The sequence below is a fragment of the Hippopotamus amphibius genome, chromosome 5 (assembly GCF_030028045.1).
Source record: "Hippopotamus amphibius kiboko isolate mHipAmp2 chromosome 5, mHipAmp2.hap2, whole genome shotgun sequence".
Classification (NCBI taxonomy): domain Eukaryota; kingdom Metazoa; phylum Chordata; class Mammalia; order Artiodactyla; family Hippopotamidae; genus Hippopotamus; species Hippopotamus amphibius.
The window spans coordinates 36,442,279-36,460,864 of NC_080190.1; the positions used below are offsets into that span (position 1 = coordinate 36,442,279).

An 18,586-nucleotide genomic window follows, 5' to 3' on the forward strand; every position below is an offset into this window, starting at 1 on the left:
GCCTGTCTGGAATGGGAAGGAGAAAGTTGGATATAATTGGTTAATGAACTAGGTCTCAAGGAAACTAGATGGAATGAACTCCAGACTATAGATGGAGGAATTAGTGTGGACTAGTAGGGGAACTCAGCTTCCTCTGAGGTAGAAGGAAAGCAAGTATGGGTGGGGATAAGTTTGTAAAGAGGGGGTAGGCAGCTGAGATATTGAGAAATTACTGCCTAATATACTCAGTTTTCTCTTAGAGATTAGAGACAGAGTCAATAAAAAAGCAGGTGAAGTTTTGGAATTGCTACTTTGTGGCTAGGAGGTTTTTCATAAAATTGTTGAATGAATGAATGAACTCAAAACTAATGAACAGAGAGGCAAGAAACATAAAGAACCCCAGGTGCTCTTCAGAGTGCCCACCAAACCACCCTTTCCACTCCCTTTCTTTCTTTCTTTGGGTGTACTGGGTCTCCATTGCTGCACACGTGGGCTTTCTCTAGTGGCAGCGAGCAGGGGCAACTCTTTGTTGCATTGCACAGGCTTCAGTAGTTGCAGCACTCCTGCTCAGTAGTTGTGGCCCATGGGCTTAGTTGCCCTGAAGCATGTGGGGTCTTCCCGGACCAGGGATCCAACCTGTGTCCCTTGCATTGGCAGGTGGATTCTTAACCACTGGACCACTAGGGAAGTCCTTACTCCCTTTCTTTCATTCTGTTCTCAAACTTGGTCTGATCTAGAATTGCTTGACAGGTCCTTACTCAGAGGACATGGACTTTGTGCTTGTAAACTGTCTTAGGCTTTAACGATCTTAAAAGCTTTCTAGATTACTTAGTGGATATCTAATTTACCATAGTTGACCAGAATGATTTTTCCTTCCTTAGGCTGTGAGGTCTTTGAAGTCAAGGGATTTGGGCTTTTTTTCATCTTTGCATTTAGTGCCTCTAATAGTAGGTCTGGCACATAGGAACCCCCAAGTTTATTTCTCTAGCCTAGATGACCCAAACTTAAGGCTCCCCTTCTTGTTTGCCCAGAATTGTGCTATTTTTTTCCTCTTTACTTTAGAGAAGGTAGTTAACCTTTATAAATACATGTATATGTTTTTATAAATTTAAAGAAAGTATACCAAAAATGCAGAAAAGTGCAAAAATCATGTGTCCCATTTTCTGAATTTTTAAAGTAAATACACTTGTGTAACAGTGTCCAGCTCAAGAAACAGAGTAGGGACTTTCCTGGCAGTCCAGTGGTTAAGACTCCAAGTTCCGAATGCAGGGGGCCTGGGTTCATACTTGGGCAGGGAACTAGATCCCACACGCTGCAAAAAGAAGATCTCTTGTGCTGCAACTAAAACCTGGCTCAGCCAAATAAAGAAAAGAAACAAACAACCAAAAATAGAAACAGTCTATCACCAGCATCCCTGCAGCCCCCTTTTATATCCCCTATCAATCATTATTTCTCTGCAGAAGTTACCAACATGTTGCCTTCTAGCCCCATAAATTAGTTTTATTAGAACTTTATATAAATGGAATCATATAGTATATACTCTTAGGTGTCAGGTTTCTTTCACTCAGCATTGTATTCATGCAGTTCATCTAGGTTGTTCTATAGAGTTGGCGTCTATTCATTATCTTTGCCTTATGATATTCCATTATCATATCTGTGACTATCACAGATTTACTTATTCAATCCATTGTAGATGGATATTTGCATTGTTTCCAGGTTTGGGCTATTATAAATAATGTTGCGCTGAACATGTCTTTTGGTGAACATATATTTGCATCTTTATTGGGTATATACGAGGGTGAGGCAAAAATTATCCGCACTCTGGCTGTAGAATTTATTTTGATTAACTTTTAGAAAAGACAAGTACGTCATTTTTCAACATAATCTCCTTGCTTTTCAATACACTTCGCCAGTCTGTCAACAAGCTTTTGTATTCCCTCATTAAAAACTGTTTTAGGCTGAGCTGCGAGCTATGAATGCACCACTGCCTTCACTTCTGTATCAGAAGTGAACCTTCGTCCTCGTAGGGCTGCTTTCAGGGGACCAAACACGTAAGAGTCCGATGGAGCAAGATCAGGACTATAGGAAGCATGCTTTAACACCTCAAAATGAAGTAACCCATGACAGACTTAGGTTTCAAAAAGTTTGTGCAAGATGGGTACCGAAACAACTCATGGAAGAGCATAAATAGAAGCGTTTGGATATCTGCAAACAAAATTTGGACTGATACTCTAAGGAAGGTGAAAGTTTCTTAAAGAGAATCATTACTGGTGACAAGACGTGGATTCATCACTGGGAGCCTGAGAGTAAACGGCAGAGTATGGAATGGAAACATCCTCTATTGCCGACCAAGAAAACGTTCAAAAGTCAACCATCAGTTGGAGAGTTGATGCTTACAGTTTTCTGGGATTCTCAAGAGCCAGTATCAGAACATTATCAGGAAAAAGGTTAAACAATCAACAGTGTTTGTTACAGTGAGATGCTTATTGAAGAGCTGAAGCCTAAACTTCAGATTAAATGCAGAGAACTGCTATCCAAGGGCGTTGTGATCTTGCATGACAATGCACATCTGCACACTTCTGCCCACACTGTCACTCTGCAAAAACTTCCTTTTGAGGTGTTAAAGCATCCTCCCTATAATCCTGATCTTGCTCCACAGGACTTTCACCTGTTTGGTCCCCTGAAAGCAGCCCTACGAGGATGAAGATTCACTTCTGATGAAGTGAAGACAGTGGTGCGTTCCTGGCTCGCAGCTCAGCCTAAAACATTTTTTAATGAAGGAACATGAAAGCCTGTTGACAGATGGACAAAGTGTATTGAAAAGCAAGATTATGTCAAAAAATGATGTATTTGCCTTTTCTAAAAGTTAATTAAAATAAATTCTACAGCCAGAGTGCGGATAATTTTTGACTCACCTTCGTATCTAGATGCAGAATTGCTGGGTCTTAAGATGTGTGACTGTTTGCTTTCATAGATCCTACTAAATAGCTTTTCAGCGTGGTTATATAGTTACACTAACCTATGCTTCCATCAGCAGTGTTTGATAATGAATTGCCTCACATCCTTGCAAATGTGTGATATTGTATGCCTTTTCCAATTTTAGACATTCTGGTTGTATTTTGTATTTCTTTGATGATTAGTGATGTAGAGCACCTTTTCATTTGCTTTTTGGCCGTTTGAATATCTTTTGTTGGAGCCTCTTGCCCATTTTTCTTTGGGATGTTCTGTTATTAATTTGTAAGGGCCCTTTATATATTTGAATTACAAGTTTTTGTTGAAAAAATATATATTGCATATATTTCTCCCATTCTGCGATTTTTCACTTTTAGTAAACAGATGTTCTTAATTTAATTAGTTTATTAAATTTTTCCTTTATAGTTTTTGCTTTTGTGACCTGTCGAAGAGATTGTTGCCTACTCTAATGTCATAAAAATATTCTCCTATGTTCTTTTAAAAGCTTTATTGTTTAGCTTTTACATTTAGCCCCACAGTCCATCTGGAATTGATTTTGTGTATGGTGTGGTAAGGATGACAGTCTTTTTTTTGCCATATGGATGGATAATCAGTTGACTCCAATATCCTTTATTGAAAAGACCATCGTTTCACTACTGCAGTGTTACTGTTTTCATAAATCTGGTCACCATGTAACAGGAAGGGAGACCCCTTCCAGGGCCTGAGAGTGGGCTCCTGTCTAACACTCAGAAATGAATTGTCCAAGGAAGCACATGTGCTGACAAAGCAAGAGACTTTATTGGAAATGGGTGTCCGGGTGAAGAGCAGCAGAGTAAGGGAACCCAGGAGAACTGCTCTGCTATGTGGCTTGCGGTCTTAGGTTTTATGGTGATTGGGGTTAGTTTCCAGGTTGTCTCTGGCCAGTCATTGCTGGCCCACAGTCTGACTCAGGGTCCTTCCTGGTGGTGCGTGCATCTCTTAGCCAAAATGGATTCCAGCGTGAAAGAGTCTGGGAGGTTGGTCATCTCCTCCTTCTCTTGGCCCCTTTCGAATTCTCCTGGTTGGTTTTTGGAGGCAGCACCATGTTCCTTATTGGGACCTCTCGTTGTGAGACAACTCAGGCAAGCTATTATCATTATACCTGGCCAAAGCGGGTAGTTTTGGTCAACAGTTCTCTAACAACTATACATATGTGGATCTGTTTCTGGACTTTTTGGTCCATTTGTCTATTTGCTTATTCTTGTGCCAATAACCACACAATCTAATTATTATAGCTTTATAATAGGTCTTGATATCTGGTAGTGTACGTCCTTCTAGATTTATTTATTTTTTGCCACCTAGATTGTGTTGGCATTGTTGCCCTTTGCATATAAATGTAAATTTAATTCAACAAATATTTCCTGAATACCTTTTTATTATGTACTAGGCACAGTGAAGGATGTTGGGAATGTAGCTGTTAATAAAGATAGGCCTGGTGCTTTCCTTTTAGTTGGGAAAGCCACTCACATAGAGTGAGATGAGAAGAGGGCCTAGAATAGAACCCTGAGGAATTCAATATTTAAAGTCAGTTAGCAAAGAAGACTGAGAGAGAGCATGTGTGTGCACATGCGGGCAAGGGAGTAAAACCCCAAATGTAAGAAAACCAATAAAGGACAACGTGAAGGAAGCCAAGGGAAGAAGGTATATCTAGAAAGTGTGGTCAGTTATGTCAGTGTTGCAAGGTCAAGCAAGATAAGACTAACAAAACCTCCTTTCGACTTAGCTCTGAATGGCTATTGTGAACTTGATGAAGCAGTTTCTGTGGAGGGGTAGGGTGTGTGTCTTTATTAGACTGTAAACTCTTAGATGGGAACAAAGTTCCTTGTTCAATTAGTGCTTAATGAATGTTATTTGGTGATGATAATCCAGTGATCTGCATACTGCTGAGCATCATCATAAGGGCCAAAATGGTTTTCTGTTTCATACCACTTCCTATTCTTGCAGCTGATGAAAAAGTAATTGCTCTTGTAAGTGGAGAATAATTTAATACTTACTCAAACCTTGGCTGTTTTACTTTTATTTTTAAAATGAACTTTATTTATTTATTTTGGCCATGCCGTGCAGCACATGGCATCTCAGTTCCCTGACCGGGGATCAACCCCGAGTCCCCGCTGCACTGGAAGCGTGGAGTCCCAACCACTGGACCACCAGGGAGGTTCCAAACTTTGGCTGTTTTAGATAATCAAAAACTATACTTCATCCTCCATTCATTTATCCATTTATTCATTTATCCAGCAAACATACATGGAGCAACCACCAAGTACCCAGGACTTATAAGCATTGTGCTGGAGATGTAAGTAGGGAAAGAAAGGAAAGAAGGAAGCCTAGAAAGATGTATTTGACCAATGTATATCTCAATGAATTAACTTTGCAAGTGCAGTCTCTATTTTCACAGCCTTCCATGACTATTCAAAAGGGGTCTATGGTTAAGCTTTATGACCTAAAGACAAAATTTCAGAAGATGCTTCCTTTTTGGTTTAATACAAAATAAGATTTCAGTAGAGAAGGTCTTTGTTGGGGGTCCTCCTATAATTTATTGTTTGCTTGGTATATATGTATTTTTTATTATTTTATTTATCTATTTATTTATTTTATTTTTTGGCTGTGTTGGGTCTTGTTGCTGTGTGTGGGGCTACTCTTCTTTGCAGTGCATGGGCTTCTCAGTGCAGTGGCTTCTCTTATTGTGGAGCACGTGCTCTAGGCAAGTGGGATTAGTGGTTGTGGCAAACAGGCGTAGTTGCTCTGCGGCATGTGGGATCTTCCTGGACCAGGGATTCAATCCCTGTCCCCTGCATTGGCAGGTGGATTCTTAACCACAGCGCCACCACGGAAGTCCCTGCTTAGTATTTATTTACACCTTGGTATATATGTCGGAGTCATTTTCTTTTTAAATTTGAGTGCTCATTTTAGGAATGGAAGAGCAGAGACTGTTCATTTTCAAATACAATAAAAGTATGTTAAGTATGGGCAGTGCTAATTACTCATTGTCATTTATCAAAGGGTCAGAGGCCAAAGTTTATTTTTCTTCATTATAGGATTAGTAGACCTGTACTTGGGTCCAGGTGGGTTGATAAACACCCAAGTAAACCATTTTCAAACACACCTGAATAACTTGAGAATTCCTGGACTTCCCTGGTGGCACAGTGGTTAAGAATCCGCCTGTCAGTGCAGGGGGCAAGGGTTCGATCCCTGGTTCGGGAAGATCCCACATGCAGCAGAGCAGCTAAGCCCATGCACCACAACTACTGAAGCCCGAGTGCCTAGAGCCTGTGCTCCGCAACAAGAGAAGCCACCTCAGTGAAGAGTAGCCCCTGCTTGCCACAACTAGAGTAAGACCATAAGCAGCAACAAATACCCAATGCAGCCAAAAAAATAATAATAAATTAACTTCAAAAAAATTTTTTTTAGTTTTTTAAAAATTAAAAAAAAAAGAATTTCTACTTTACCAATAAAATCTTGACATAATTTCAAATATTTAAAAATCTATTTTTTAAAACAAGTTTTTATAAGGGTTTTATGAGGGAACTTTTTTTTTAACTTAATTGAAATACTTCAAAATGTAGAAGTTTGGTAGGTTAGGGAAGTCTTAAGGAGTAAGGTTAACTGTGAGTTGATCCTTAGAGACTCTGGAATGAATATGGTAAGCATAGCATGTTGGCACAGGTAAAGCTTTCTTTAGGAAGGTAGAGGAAGACAAAAAGAAAAAAAAAAGGGGGAATATATGCTAAGTTCACAGTAGGAATAAGAAGACCATTTTTTAGTTTTTTTAAAAAGAGCTTTTGGCAGATTGATTCAAAATGATTTTTTCTTCTTAAATTGTTAGTTTTGCTTTTTTACTTAGACATAACTAGAAACAAAGACTATCTGCTACAAATTGGTAGTCTCTGGTAATACTAATTTAGTTCTAATTGGTGAAGAGGGGAAATAGAGAATTAAGACAGTTTTAAATGATGCTTAACATTTTTAGTTCGAAGTTGAATCAGCACAGTCATCAACTGACATTTACTCTGAACCCCTTGGGTGAGTGGCACTGAACCAAATCCCGCAAGAAATAATGTCCTCTGCCTATGTGAGCAAACTAGTAGTTGAACTGTTGCTCTCAGAAGCTATAAATAGTACCAGTTGATGTTAAAATGTTGCGAGATTCCAGCCTTGGAGTCATGAGGTTAAGATAGGAAAAATGTACATCGGAAAAAAAAATTTTTTAATAGAAACTGTATCTACCTCTGTCTTGAATAAAGAAGACACTGCACTATACAATGAAACACTAAACATGTCCGATTATTTTTTTAATATTTAACCAAACACCATTTTAGCTTAAAAAGAGTTGAATTTTATTTGATTGATCATTGTATGAATAATGCAAGGTAAACTTTCATTTTGACAAGTAAAATAAGGAGGTGAGTTGATTTAGAGCATATCAAGTAGAATCTTGAAATAAGTGATTTGTGCCTTCATTGAAAATCAAATACAAGGAAATCTTCGTGGATAGATGTCAAAAATTTGTGACTGAAACCTATTTTTAACCTGACCTCCAAGGTTAATATCATATTTAATATTAAAGTACTGTTCATTTTATAATATTAAACATGTTTCTTTAAAGTATGGTCAGATTTTAAGTATCTTTCCCTAGTAGTCCACCTCCTCCCTTCCTTATTCCTCCCCACCCCATTTCTTCTGCTGTGGTAGGGTTCCTATTGCGGGCTACCCAGTCATTACCATTCTAATACCATTTAAGGTAGCACCGCTGGGTTTATTTATTTTGAGTCCTATAATCCAGTTTTTCTTTTAACCTGACTTCCTACTAAATCAGTTGACAGACCAGTTTATTTTCCCCCGTTTTCATCTTAACTCGTGGTTTAGATTGGTTAGAGAGATATAATGTAATCTGGCACAACCTCTTTCCCTTGGAATCAGTATTTGCATGGCTTCCTCCTTTCCTGGCTGAACGTGCTTAAGTCGGGCAGAGTACCTAGTGAAGGACTTCAGCCCCCACAGTTCCCTGTGTGCGCATGCCCTCTCTTCTTACAGTTGTCAAAGTGCTTTTGCCAGAGCGGTCACATAATCAACCTGAAAGAAGAAAATAAATATTGTACACTTTTAAATTTTATCGACCCTTAAAAACTGGACCCTCAAAGGTAACTGCTGCTAAGAATTTGTTACGTGAGATTGGGTGACTGCATGTAAAGGAAGATCTATTGTGTGTGTGGTGGGGGGAGGGGAAGGAGGTATCTATTTCTCGGACTTTGCTGTAAATAAGAAAAAAGAAAAAAACAAACAAAAAACCCACCCAAACGAACAGACTGTATAAGCAGTTACTGACATTGCATATTAACTTTGTAAATGTTATTTTAATCTACTGCTTATCTTTTGTTTAACATGGTCTTATTTATTAAAGATGGGTCTTGACCTTGACAGAGTGAATTTATGCAGAAAGTGAAATTTATGTCTTTAAGAAATGTTGAAAAGAGAAATGGGTGTTCCTGGTATGATAACATTTTTTTAATTTAATAAATATATTAATATTACAGCCTTAAAATATTCTGTCTACCTTACTTTTTGGCTTTTTTGCTATAGTACAGCATTAATTTTTTCACCACGAATATATAGTTTAAACTGAAGGCATTAACAAAAAGCATTGATACGAGCATCGGAAAAGCTGAGTGATATTAAAATTATAATCAAATGCATATTTCAGCCATGATGATATGGCTATTGTAAAGACAATGTAGCACACTGGAAGAGACTCAAATCCCAGATTATAATGGTTTACTGCAGCACTGCTTAAACCAAGTATGAAAATGTCTCTTTCTATGTCCATTTCCTTTGGCAGCAATAGAACTTTGTGCTGTTGTGAATCCAAACTCTGCTTGCCTCTTTGTCATATTTTACAATACTGATCAAAGCCATTATTTGAGACCAAGGGAACTAAGGAAAACAATCAGTCTTAAGTAGATTTTATTGGTAGTAGCTGGCAACTTGTGATGTGTATTATATTGTGTTGGGCTTTTTGTGGGTGGGGGTTGGGGGCAGAGGAGTAGAAAGGTGGCTGTGAAGCTTTTCCTTGAGCCCACTATTTTATCTATGTATGAAACTTTAAAATCAAAGATTAACCATTTTAAAGATACTCTTTAATAAAACAGTAGAACTACTTTTAATCCCATTTCTTAGTCTGACATATTTTGCTTAATAGTTAAGAGTGGTAGCATATACATTTTTCAACACATTTATTTTTACAACAGTTATTATCATGAGAATGTCCAAAGGCAGAACTTGTGTGTGTGTGTATCTGAATGCTCTTTTACAAGTGTCCTGAGAAAGATGCTTCTCCAAGTATCTAAGTCAATTAACTGCATTAAATATATTAATAATTTTGTTGCAGTTATACTGAATCATCATCTAAAAATAATTATATATTTGGTCATATGCTCCTTGAACATTTCAAAATACTTGTTTTCAGGGTCTCAGCACTGTAATATTCATATATTTAAAACAATTAACATGTTCTAAGGGACAAACTCAGTGATAACTATGTGTATGGGAATCTGCTGGTTTTGAGCGATTGCTATTTTCATCCTTGAATGATAAATCAGGCTGTATGGCAGAGGTGAATATAGCCCTTCTTTGCGAAATGGAAAATACCATATGCTCCTTATATGGCTAAATGAAGCAGTGATGGCAATGCACTATAATTACAATGTATGAGAGTTTGGGACTTTGTACTATGCTATTTTTAACACGTTAGCTAGCATATGGTAATTCAGGGTCTTCAAACCATAATCTTTCACTGCTAATACTAGTGATAAGAGAATGGATTCTAAATTTGCCAGAGTCTTGTGACCAAGGCAGCAGCAGGAGGATTCAAAAATGAAAAATCTGGCAACCCCAGAATTATCTTGACTTTCTACTTAAGTCTCAAAGGGATTTTTTAAAAAGCCCCACCCCCACCCCATCTCATAGTCACTGTCCCCCGCCCCTCTCCCTCCTCTCTCCTCCCTCTCTCCCTACCTCCCTCCGCGTGTCTCTCTCCCTCTCTCTGACCTCAAATCCAACCAGAACATTTCTTCACTCTGCAGAGAAATTCTCAGGCTCCTGTGGAGCCCTAAACCACTGAGATGCCAAGAAATCTCTCGTGTAGCAGAATTGGAGACGAGAAAATCGGAGAATAAGCAGAAAAACCCTAATCCGTAGAGTAACAAGAAGCAAGCACTTCCAAATGTTTCAGTAGATTTTTACCTCTTTAAAAACGATGTTGGGTTTGTTTTTTTTTTTTTTTTTTTTTTTTGTCTCCAACAAAATGGAGTAGCTTGCAGCTACTGGGAGGCCAGAGAATGATTGTGCAGCTGAGTCCTCCTCCTCACAAATGCCAAGGATTTCCTCCCTCGTGGTTCGCTGCTGCTAAATGAAACAATTATCGAAGCAAGAAGGCAGTTTGCTAATCAAGGGGGATAAGACTACTGTTTCTTTAAAGTGCCGGAGCGGGGAAGGGGGAAGAAAGGGTCGTGTGCGGTGTCTTTTTAACCTTGCTGAAGGACGCAGCAGTATTTATTGACGTATGCAAATAGCTGGGGGAGGGTGGTGCTTGGGAAAAAACAGGAACCAGAATCAGTTTCTCATTGCAGGCTGAGCGCTCTGAGTTCCGGTGAAGGGAAAAGAGACGTGGCGAAATTGCTGTCTTTCTGTCTTATAAGCATATCTTTCACTAATACAGACAAGGAATCTAGACATCAGAAAGGGTGAAGACGCTCTCACAGTATTTTTAGAGATCTTGAACGAACCCCCCCCACCCCCAGCCCGACCTGTTCTTCTAAATGGGAGATTATGGATTTGCGTTGCAATTGGCTAATAGCGGTGGCACTGGATTTTCGCAAGTAAAACACCCGCCCGCTTCAGCAAGGGGCATTAACGAACGCATTGACAATAACGCGTCTCTCTTTTTTCCCGTTTCAGCTGCGCAAACCATGCAGGATGATTTACTGATGGACAAAAGCAAAACCCAGCCCCAGCCCCAGCAGCAGCGGCAGCAGCAGCAGCAGCCCCAGCCCGAGCCCAGCACAGCCGAAGCCCCGTCCACGCCCCTGTCCTCAGAGACCCCCAAGCCGGAGGACAGCAGCACAGTGCCGGCCCTCAGCCCCGCCGCGGCCCCGCCGGCCCCCAACGGCCCCGACAAGATGCAGATGGAATCGCCGCTCCTGCCGGGCTTGGGTTTCCACCAGCCCCCTCAGCAGCCGCCGCCGCCGCCGCCGCAGGAGCCCGCGGCGCCGGGCGCGTCGCTGTCGCCGTCCTTCGGCAGCACCTGGTCCACGGGCACCACGAACGCGGTAGAGGACAGCTTCTTCCAGGGGATCACCCCAGTCAACGGGACCATGCTCTTCCAGAACTTCCCGCACCACGTCAACCCAGTTTTCGGAGGCACCTTCTCCCCGCAGATCGGCCTGGCGCAGACCCAGCACCACCAGCAGCCGCCGCCGCCGCCCGCGCCGCAGCCCGCGCAGCCCGCGCAGCCCCCGCAGGCGCAGCCCTCGCAGCAGCGCCGGTCGCCCGCCAGCCCCAGCCAGGCACCCTACGCGCAGAGGGGCGCCGCAGCGGCGTACGGTCACCAGCCCATCATGACTAGCAAGCCGTCCTCTTCCTCGGCGGCAGTGGCCGCCGCGGCTGCCGCCGCCGCCTCGTCCGCGTCGTCCAGCTGGAACACACACCAGAGCGTGAACGCGGCCTGGAGCGCGCCGTCCAACCCGTGGGGCGGCCTGCAGGCGGGTAGGGACCCTCGCCGGGCGGTCGGCGTGGGCGTGGGCGTGGGCGTGGGGGTGCCTTCACCGCTCAACCCCATCTCGCCGCTCAAGAAGCCCTTCTCCAGCAATGTGATCGCGCCGCCCAAGTTCCCCCGCGCGGCCCCGCTCACCTCCAAGTCCTGGATGGAGGATAACGCTTTCCGGACGGACAATGGTAACAATCTGTTGCCATTTCAGGTAATGCTCCAGTGCACCTGCACACGGCTTCCTTCTCCTCTGCTCCTTTTGCCCTGGCTTCCCTGCCATTTAATCGGCCATTGATTTTTGTTCTTTAAAAAAGGCAGCGATGTCCAACTGCCCTGCCCTTTCCCGAAGCCTTCAGTTCACTGGGGGTGGGGGGACATTGTGACTACTCGAGGAATCGTATTTATGCACCCTGACAAGATAGAAAAGGGCCTTTTTCTTTTAGCTTATTTTTCCCTTCGTCGTGCTTGTGCCCCTTCTTATGACCTTCTTTGACAAGAAAAGCGGCAAGTGTATGGCTGGGTGCCGGCATCGTCCCAGTATGAGTAGGCTGAGAGTCCTGTCGTTTTAAGTAGCTACACATTTCACGTTATGCAATCACGGGCTCAGGGTGCCTCTTGAAAGCCGTCCACTCCTAAACCATCCTGGCCCCCACTCTTAAAGGGGTTAACAGCCCTTGAGTGGTGCTATTTCAGACAGTTGCATATGCTCAATTAAACTAATGTGAACACATATGTTTATGTCTCGCTAAGGTGCTGGCATCATTAATAGCAATCAGCATATTGCCCCTGCCGGGAAAATTAGGAGTGTGAAATTCCAATAAACACTGGAACTCTACCAGGGACCAAGATGGAAGAGTGGGAATTCTAGGGGTAACCCTTCCTATGTTACCTAGAAGAAGGACTTAGAAAATGTTTTTTCCAGAGGAAAGAGACAATAGGACGCGACCTTCAGAGCCATATTGCAATGGAGTCTATTTGCTAGCTGGCACTGAAATATTTAAAGCTGCAGTGTCCTTCAGTTGGGTTATTTAAGAAGACAATGCAGATCAATTACACCATTTGAAACTGGGCAAAGTGAAAGTCTTGCAACTTTAATGAAAAACGAGCCTTGTGTCTTGGTGTTAAATGCCAATGAAAAACCCAGGAAGTGCCCCAGACAAAAAGGTTGAATGGAGTGTCCTTATTCTGTTCTTGCTTTCTGATCCAACGCATGGCCACATCGGTTGGCAGTGTCCTGGACATCTTGAGTTGGAAGGGGGTGGTGAGGGTGAGTGTTCACTGGAGGGCTTTGTTCTCAGGCAAACATTCATCCTTCACTTACAAATTGATCTGGCCATACACTTCCAGGCTCAGTTGAAAAGAAGGACGGAGAGAGGAGGGCTTCGGATAAGACCCAGTTTGGATCTTTGGATCCAAGGAAATGAAACAGAAATCCTTTGAGCATTGCTGAAAAATGGCAGAACCGACATTTGACAGTTAGTTTAAAGCATCAGGTGCAATTGGAGCCTTCATTTTATTGCTCTTTACATTTCAGATGTGATGTTTGGCACGGCTCCCATCCATGAAGGAAGAGATAGGGTTATTAAGAAGCACATGATTCTCTAAGCTAGAGCAAGAATTTTTAACCTCAACAGTTGAAGGGGAGGTCCCTGAAACCCATAAATTATGTGTATGAGCGTTTTTAACGAGACAGTCTTACCAGATTTTTACACGGGCCCTTCAGGAATGGAAGAGTTTAATATTAAGGTATATTTCTCCCCATTATTCTAAAGTTTGTTTGTTTTAATAATATGAAGAGACTGCAAACTGAGATTAGATCAATAGAGAAGAGGAGGACTCTGCTTTCTGAAATTTCTCTTTGTGCTTATTTGTGTGTGTGTGTGTGCGCGCGTGTGTTTGTGTGTGTGTGTGTGTGTGTGTGTGTGTGTGTGGCAGGGGCCTGGACAAGGAGGCTGCATTGGTTAGGAGAGCCCCTCTTTTTCTAATAGTCTCTTTTTATTCGATGCTCTCTACCCAAATCCAGTCTCAGAGGATAACCTAAAATCTGACAGGAGGTTTTGGGCCTAGAAGCTAATAGTGTAGATATCAGTTATCTTTTTCTAAGAGTAAAATCCGAATACAACTAGCTTTTGATTAATTATCTCCAGAAATGGGAACTGGGGAGAGATTAAATCCATAAAATTTCTCCCAAACTGATATTGACAAGTAACGTGGGGATTGCCAGTTGTTTCTCAGCAAACCGTTTACCAGCCATGCTAATGAGAGCCAGATGGACTGGATTGAGTTTGGGTTCTTGTTTTTTCATCCCTGGTAGTGCTATTGAGTAGGGAAAGATGGCTAAAAGATTTGTAGGAGGAGAGATTTGATTGAAAATTGAGTTTTATAAATTTGGCCTCAGGAAGAATTACATGGACCTTATGTCTCATTTCTTTTTTACTTAAATGGGGCTTCAGGGTTTTGAAGCAATATTAGAACCAGAGTAGGAGTTAACCTGGTTGTGTTTTGGCTTGAAGTATTAGCAGACTTGGTTTGTGTTGATAATTGTATCAAGTTTAAAAAAACAAAACCGCCTTGAGTCTTATGTGCAGAATTTTACGTTTTTTATGTTTATTTAAATCATTTTTCTACGAAAGAGAAAATACCTTAAGTAGTTCCTAATGACTTTTTTAAAAATTATTTTGACAAATAGGATTTTTTTCTTTAAATCTAGTTTATTTCATAGAATACCAATTTAATGATTTTATTTCACAGTCTTTGAGCTAAAAGGGGCTTTCAACAGTGATCTACGCTAATGTATCATAATATTTTAAAAAAACCAAAAACCCCCTCACTCTAGCAGTGCTGCTTCACTCTCTTTTGCCAACCCACACAATAGAATTTTTGGAGCTTTACTTCTGTGGTTTATATTGTGAAAGCAATAACTGTATTTGAATGTGATTTTTCAAGCTGCACATGCTTTCTTATGCCCTTCTCTTAATTCTAACAAAGTTGATTGGTTTCTCTGGGTTGGGGTGGCTGCTTCCTTAGGGATTACTTGTATCTAAAAGCCACCTCATTTCTATGAGTAAGGAAACTGTGGTCCTGAGAGGAAGAGTGGCATAACTTAGGTACTAGCGCTTTGGCTAATTTTGTTGATGTTTGTCCTTAATTTCCTTGTATCACTCGTGCTGTCAGGTAGAATTCATTTCACGTCAGCTTCTCTTTGGGCTCCATTCAAAGGGATTTACTTGTGGAACTATCTCCTGAGGTTCTCTATCTGGCCCTTAGTGATACACAACCCACCAACAGAGGTCAAAAGCAGTGAGGTACCCCACTTGGGGTACTATACATATGCTTCATTTTCTCTTTACATAAGACAGAGAAGCCTAGGTTTGTAAAAGGACTAGAACAGAGGTATTTTCCATATGTAGCAATTTCGGTTTATATAGCATTGTTGTCCAGAGAAGTTTAGAAGGGACTTTTGAGAGCACCTATTCCACTACTCTGCTCATTTTCCAGAAGAGGGAATCAAAGTCCAGATATGTGAAATGACTTGCTCAAGTTCACGTGGGTGGTTTTTATCAGAAGCAGACTTTGGAGGCGGATTGCCTTGGTATACATCTCATCTCTGCCAGTTCCTGGCTTTGTAATCCTTAATTTTGTCACCTGTAAAATGGGAATAATAATAACTACTTGCTTTATAGGAGTTCAGATGAGAAACTGCATGTAAATTGCTTAGCACAGTACTTGGCCCATAGTAAAGTACCATATAAATGTTGAGTTATGATTATTGTTTTTATAGTGGTGACCGTGGGCTCTGCATGATCTTATCTTAGTATTGATTACTGCTTTTTCATCCCATGCAATCTGAAAAACCCCAAACTTCTATGTAATGTTATTTAGTCTTTTTTTTTTTCTTTCTGTCTGAAGGTACCATCTGGTTACTGTAACAATGTGGTAATCCACCATTTACCTGAGCCAGGCCCTTTCCTAAGCACTTTACCTGTATTTCTCATTGGAACTCCTTTAAGGTAGAGGATTATTATTATCCTCATTATCCTGACAAAGAAATTGAGGGTTAGTGCATTTACATTATTTCCTCATGATCACACAGCCAACAACTGGCAGAGTTAGGGTTTGAACCCAGGAGATCTGCCTCCAGAGCCAGTGGACGTAATTTAGCAGTGCAGCATAGAAGCAGCAGACTGGATGGCATCTGTACTTGACCTTATGAGATACCCTGGAAATTGTGTTGTTAAAATATATTTTATTGAGAGAAACAGAGGAAGAAAAATATAGTACCCATAATGTATACTACCACTTAGATTCAACAGTAGTCAATATTTTTCCCTATTTATTTACTTAATCTATTTATTTTTGAATTTGTATTTTTGGAAAAAAATTCAAATTATGTTCTGCTTTCTGTCTGCATTTCTGCGTTTATCCTGCCCCTCTTTTCCTATCCCAAATTGAAAGCAACTATATAGATTTTATATTTTCTGGCGCAAGTCTGCTTAAATGTAATTTAGTGTTAATTGTACTGGTGGGTTATCTGTAACAGAGAAAGAAATTCCTCACATGAATTCATGGGAATATAAATTATTTTTAAAAATAAATATGCCTTTCATAATAAATTTTGAAGAAACATCAATATTTTCAACCAGCCTCGGGGTCCCCCCCTCCCTTTTTTTTGAACCACCTTTTTGGGAAGTAATATAAGTTGTCTAGTTTATGCTTGCTTTTGAATAAGGATAGTATGACCTAGATTTAAAACTAGAGACTCTTCTGTTGTTGGTTTCTTAACTACTGCTCTAATGCAAAACCACTTAAAGTCCACCCAGCGCCACAACTGTTTCAGAGCTTATTATGGCATGGTTAATATGTATGCCAGCAAAGCCACATTATCTATATTCTATTTAAAAGAGATATTGGTTAGGAAATATTAGGTTTTCTATACTACTGAAAACATTAATCTTAATAATATAAACTATATATTTTGAAATTGCATGTTGAAAAGTGCTTAGCTTTAAACTCATGACCTTGCAGCAAGTTGATGTAAAAATATGCTCTCAGAAATGTTATGTGTTTAGATATCTTCTAAGACACAATTTTCTACTTAAATAGCTTTCTCCATTGCTTGGTCTATTTTGCTGTCTTTCAAGGGCTGCATGAGTGTAATGCTTGTCCATTTGGAAGGTGTCATTGCTCAGGTGGTTTTTGTAATGTTTTGATCTGCAAGTGTCAAAAGATTATGGCTTCATTACTACAATATGAAAAATTTGATGCAGCCATGTGGATTTTACTGAGGAAAGGAATGGAGGGGAGAATAGAGTAGTGGACAGCCCATGAAGCTAGGAACAAGGAAGACACGGGTTGAAGCCTCAGCTCTGTCACTGGTGATTGGAGTCAAGTCATTTAGTCAATGTTTCTTTTTCCAAGAAGTCTGCAAAAATGCAGAAAGAGCATGCCTATCTTCTGCGTTTGATTAATGAGAGAATGTATACAAAGTGGTCAGAAAATTAGATATTGTTATGACTCTTAAATGCCTGCCTAACCAAGTTTAATAGAGGAAATATTTGTTGATAGCCAGTAGTCTAGGATTAAATGCTAGTTGATGGTATCTGGAAGTGCAGAGGGCCTAGAAAGATGTGTCCAGCAGGGATGGAAGAGCAATGAAAGGCTCTTTGCATGTTATGGGGACTGCCTGTCCTAGAAAGCCAGTCATGGTGCTCTGAAGGTTAGAGATTATAGAGTTATGTCACAAGGATGGTGTATGTTTGTAATTACTTGCTTCTGCTGTGGCTGACTCATGGATGCAAATATGAGATTTTGGTAGTTCTGGAGCTCCAAAGGCTCTGATTTGAAGTTCCTTATCACCACTTCCCTGAAGACCATGCCTGGTTCCCTGTAGGGGCCATCTTGGTTGTCAGAGATAGAATTCAGTATAGAGGTCAGGTTTGGATCTTGGGAGTTGAAGAATATAATATAGCCACAGCTTCAAAGGTGCTTTCATGGGGAGATTGCTGTGCTTGCAGTAGGAGCCAGCCTCACAAAGAATTTCCCACAACTGGTCCTTATACCTTGTAGATGGTTTGTTCTCTGGGGGTTCTGTTATGCTTCAGTTCTATTACATTTAGTATTTATATCCTTCAGTGTTCATTACAGGCACTAGGCATGTAAACTTCTTAATGTGAGACCATTGTAATATTTTGACTTAACTTGATGTAGAAAAGTACTAGTAAATTTTAAAAAATACAATAAATAAGCACCTTAGAATCAAGACCACTTTTCTATCCCCAGAAGCACTATTATATAATTCTCAAAAATAATGATCATGTGACATGATCCTGTTGGCAGTCTTCAGAGGAGAGAAACAGATATGGGTACCAAACAGCCTTTATATCATTTGAAGTGATCATAAAATAAATGTACACAGAGGGAAGGAAACTTTGTGTACTGATATTGTATTAAGACTGTTATACAGCCAAATATCTTCATTCCTCAAGTGTTCAAACTTATTTCAAAGGCAAGATTAAGTACAAGAGAAAAAAATATAACTCCCTATCTTTAGTAATTCAGTGCAATGAATTAAATGGCCAGTGCTACCAATTAAGCCAGCGTCTAGAAGTTCATGAGCACCTGACACTTAGTAGGTGCTGATTAAATGAATGAAAAACATTTAAATACAGGTTGGTATAGTTTTGTCCTTTCTACAATATGGTGTATTTAACATTTTCAAGACAGATTCTCCACTATAGCATTTTTCTACAAGATGTTCATAGAATACAGAAACATAGATGAATGTAAAAATGTCATAAAGGACATCTTCATTTTGTAAAATTAGAAAATATCTGGGTTTTCAGACTTTATGGACATCCC

At 40.4% G+C, this 18,586-nt stretch overlaps 1 protein-coding gene across 4 annotated transcripts in view; it reads left to right on the forward strand.

Annotated features, from left to right (window-relative positions):
- CPEB3 (cytoplasmic polyadenylation element binding protein 3) overlaps positions 1–18,586 on the forward strand; it is a 176,580-nt gene that overhangs the window by 19,965 nt on the left and 138,029 nt on the right. For 2 of the 4 annotated variants that reach the window (XM_057736334.1, XM_057736337.1), the window contains exons 1-2: positions 7,931–8,108; positions 10,921–11,939. In XM_057736334.1, the coding sequence (XP_057592317.1) occupies positions 10,932–11,939 (1,008 nt within the window). In that variant the 5' untranslated portion in view covers positions 7,931–8,108; positions 10,921–10,931. Of the gene's footprint in view, positions 1–7,930; positions 8,109–10,386; positions 10,707–10,920; positions 11,940–18,586 lie in introns of those variants that run through there. The other 2 variants (XM_057736336.1, XM_057736335.1) reach the window with 2 other exon arrangements.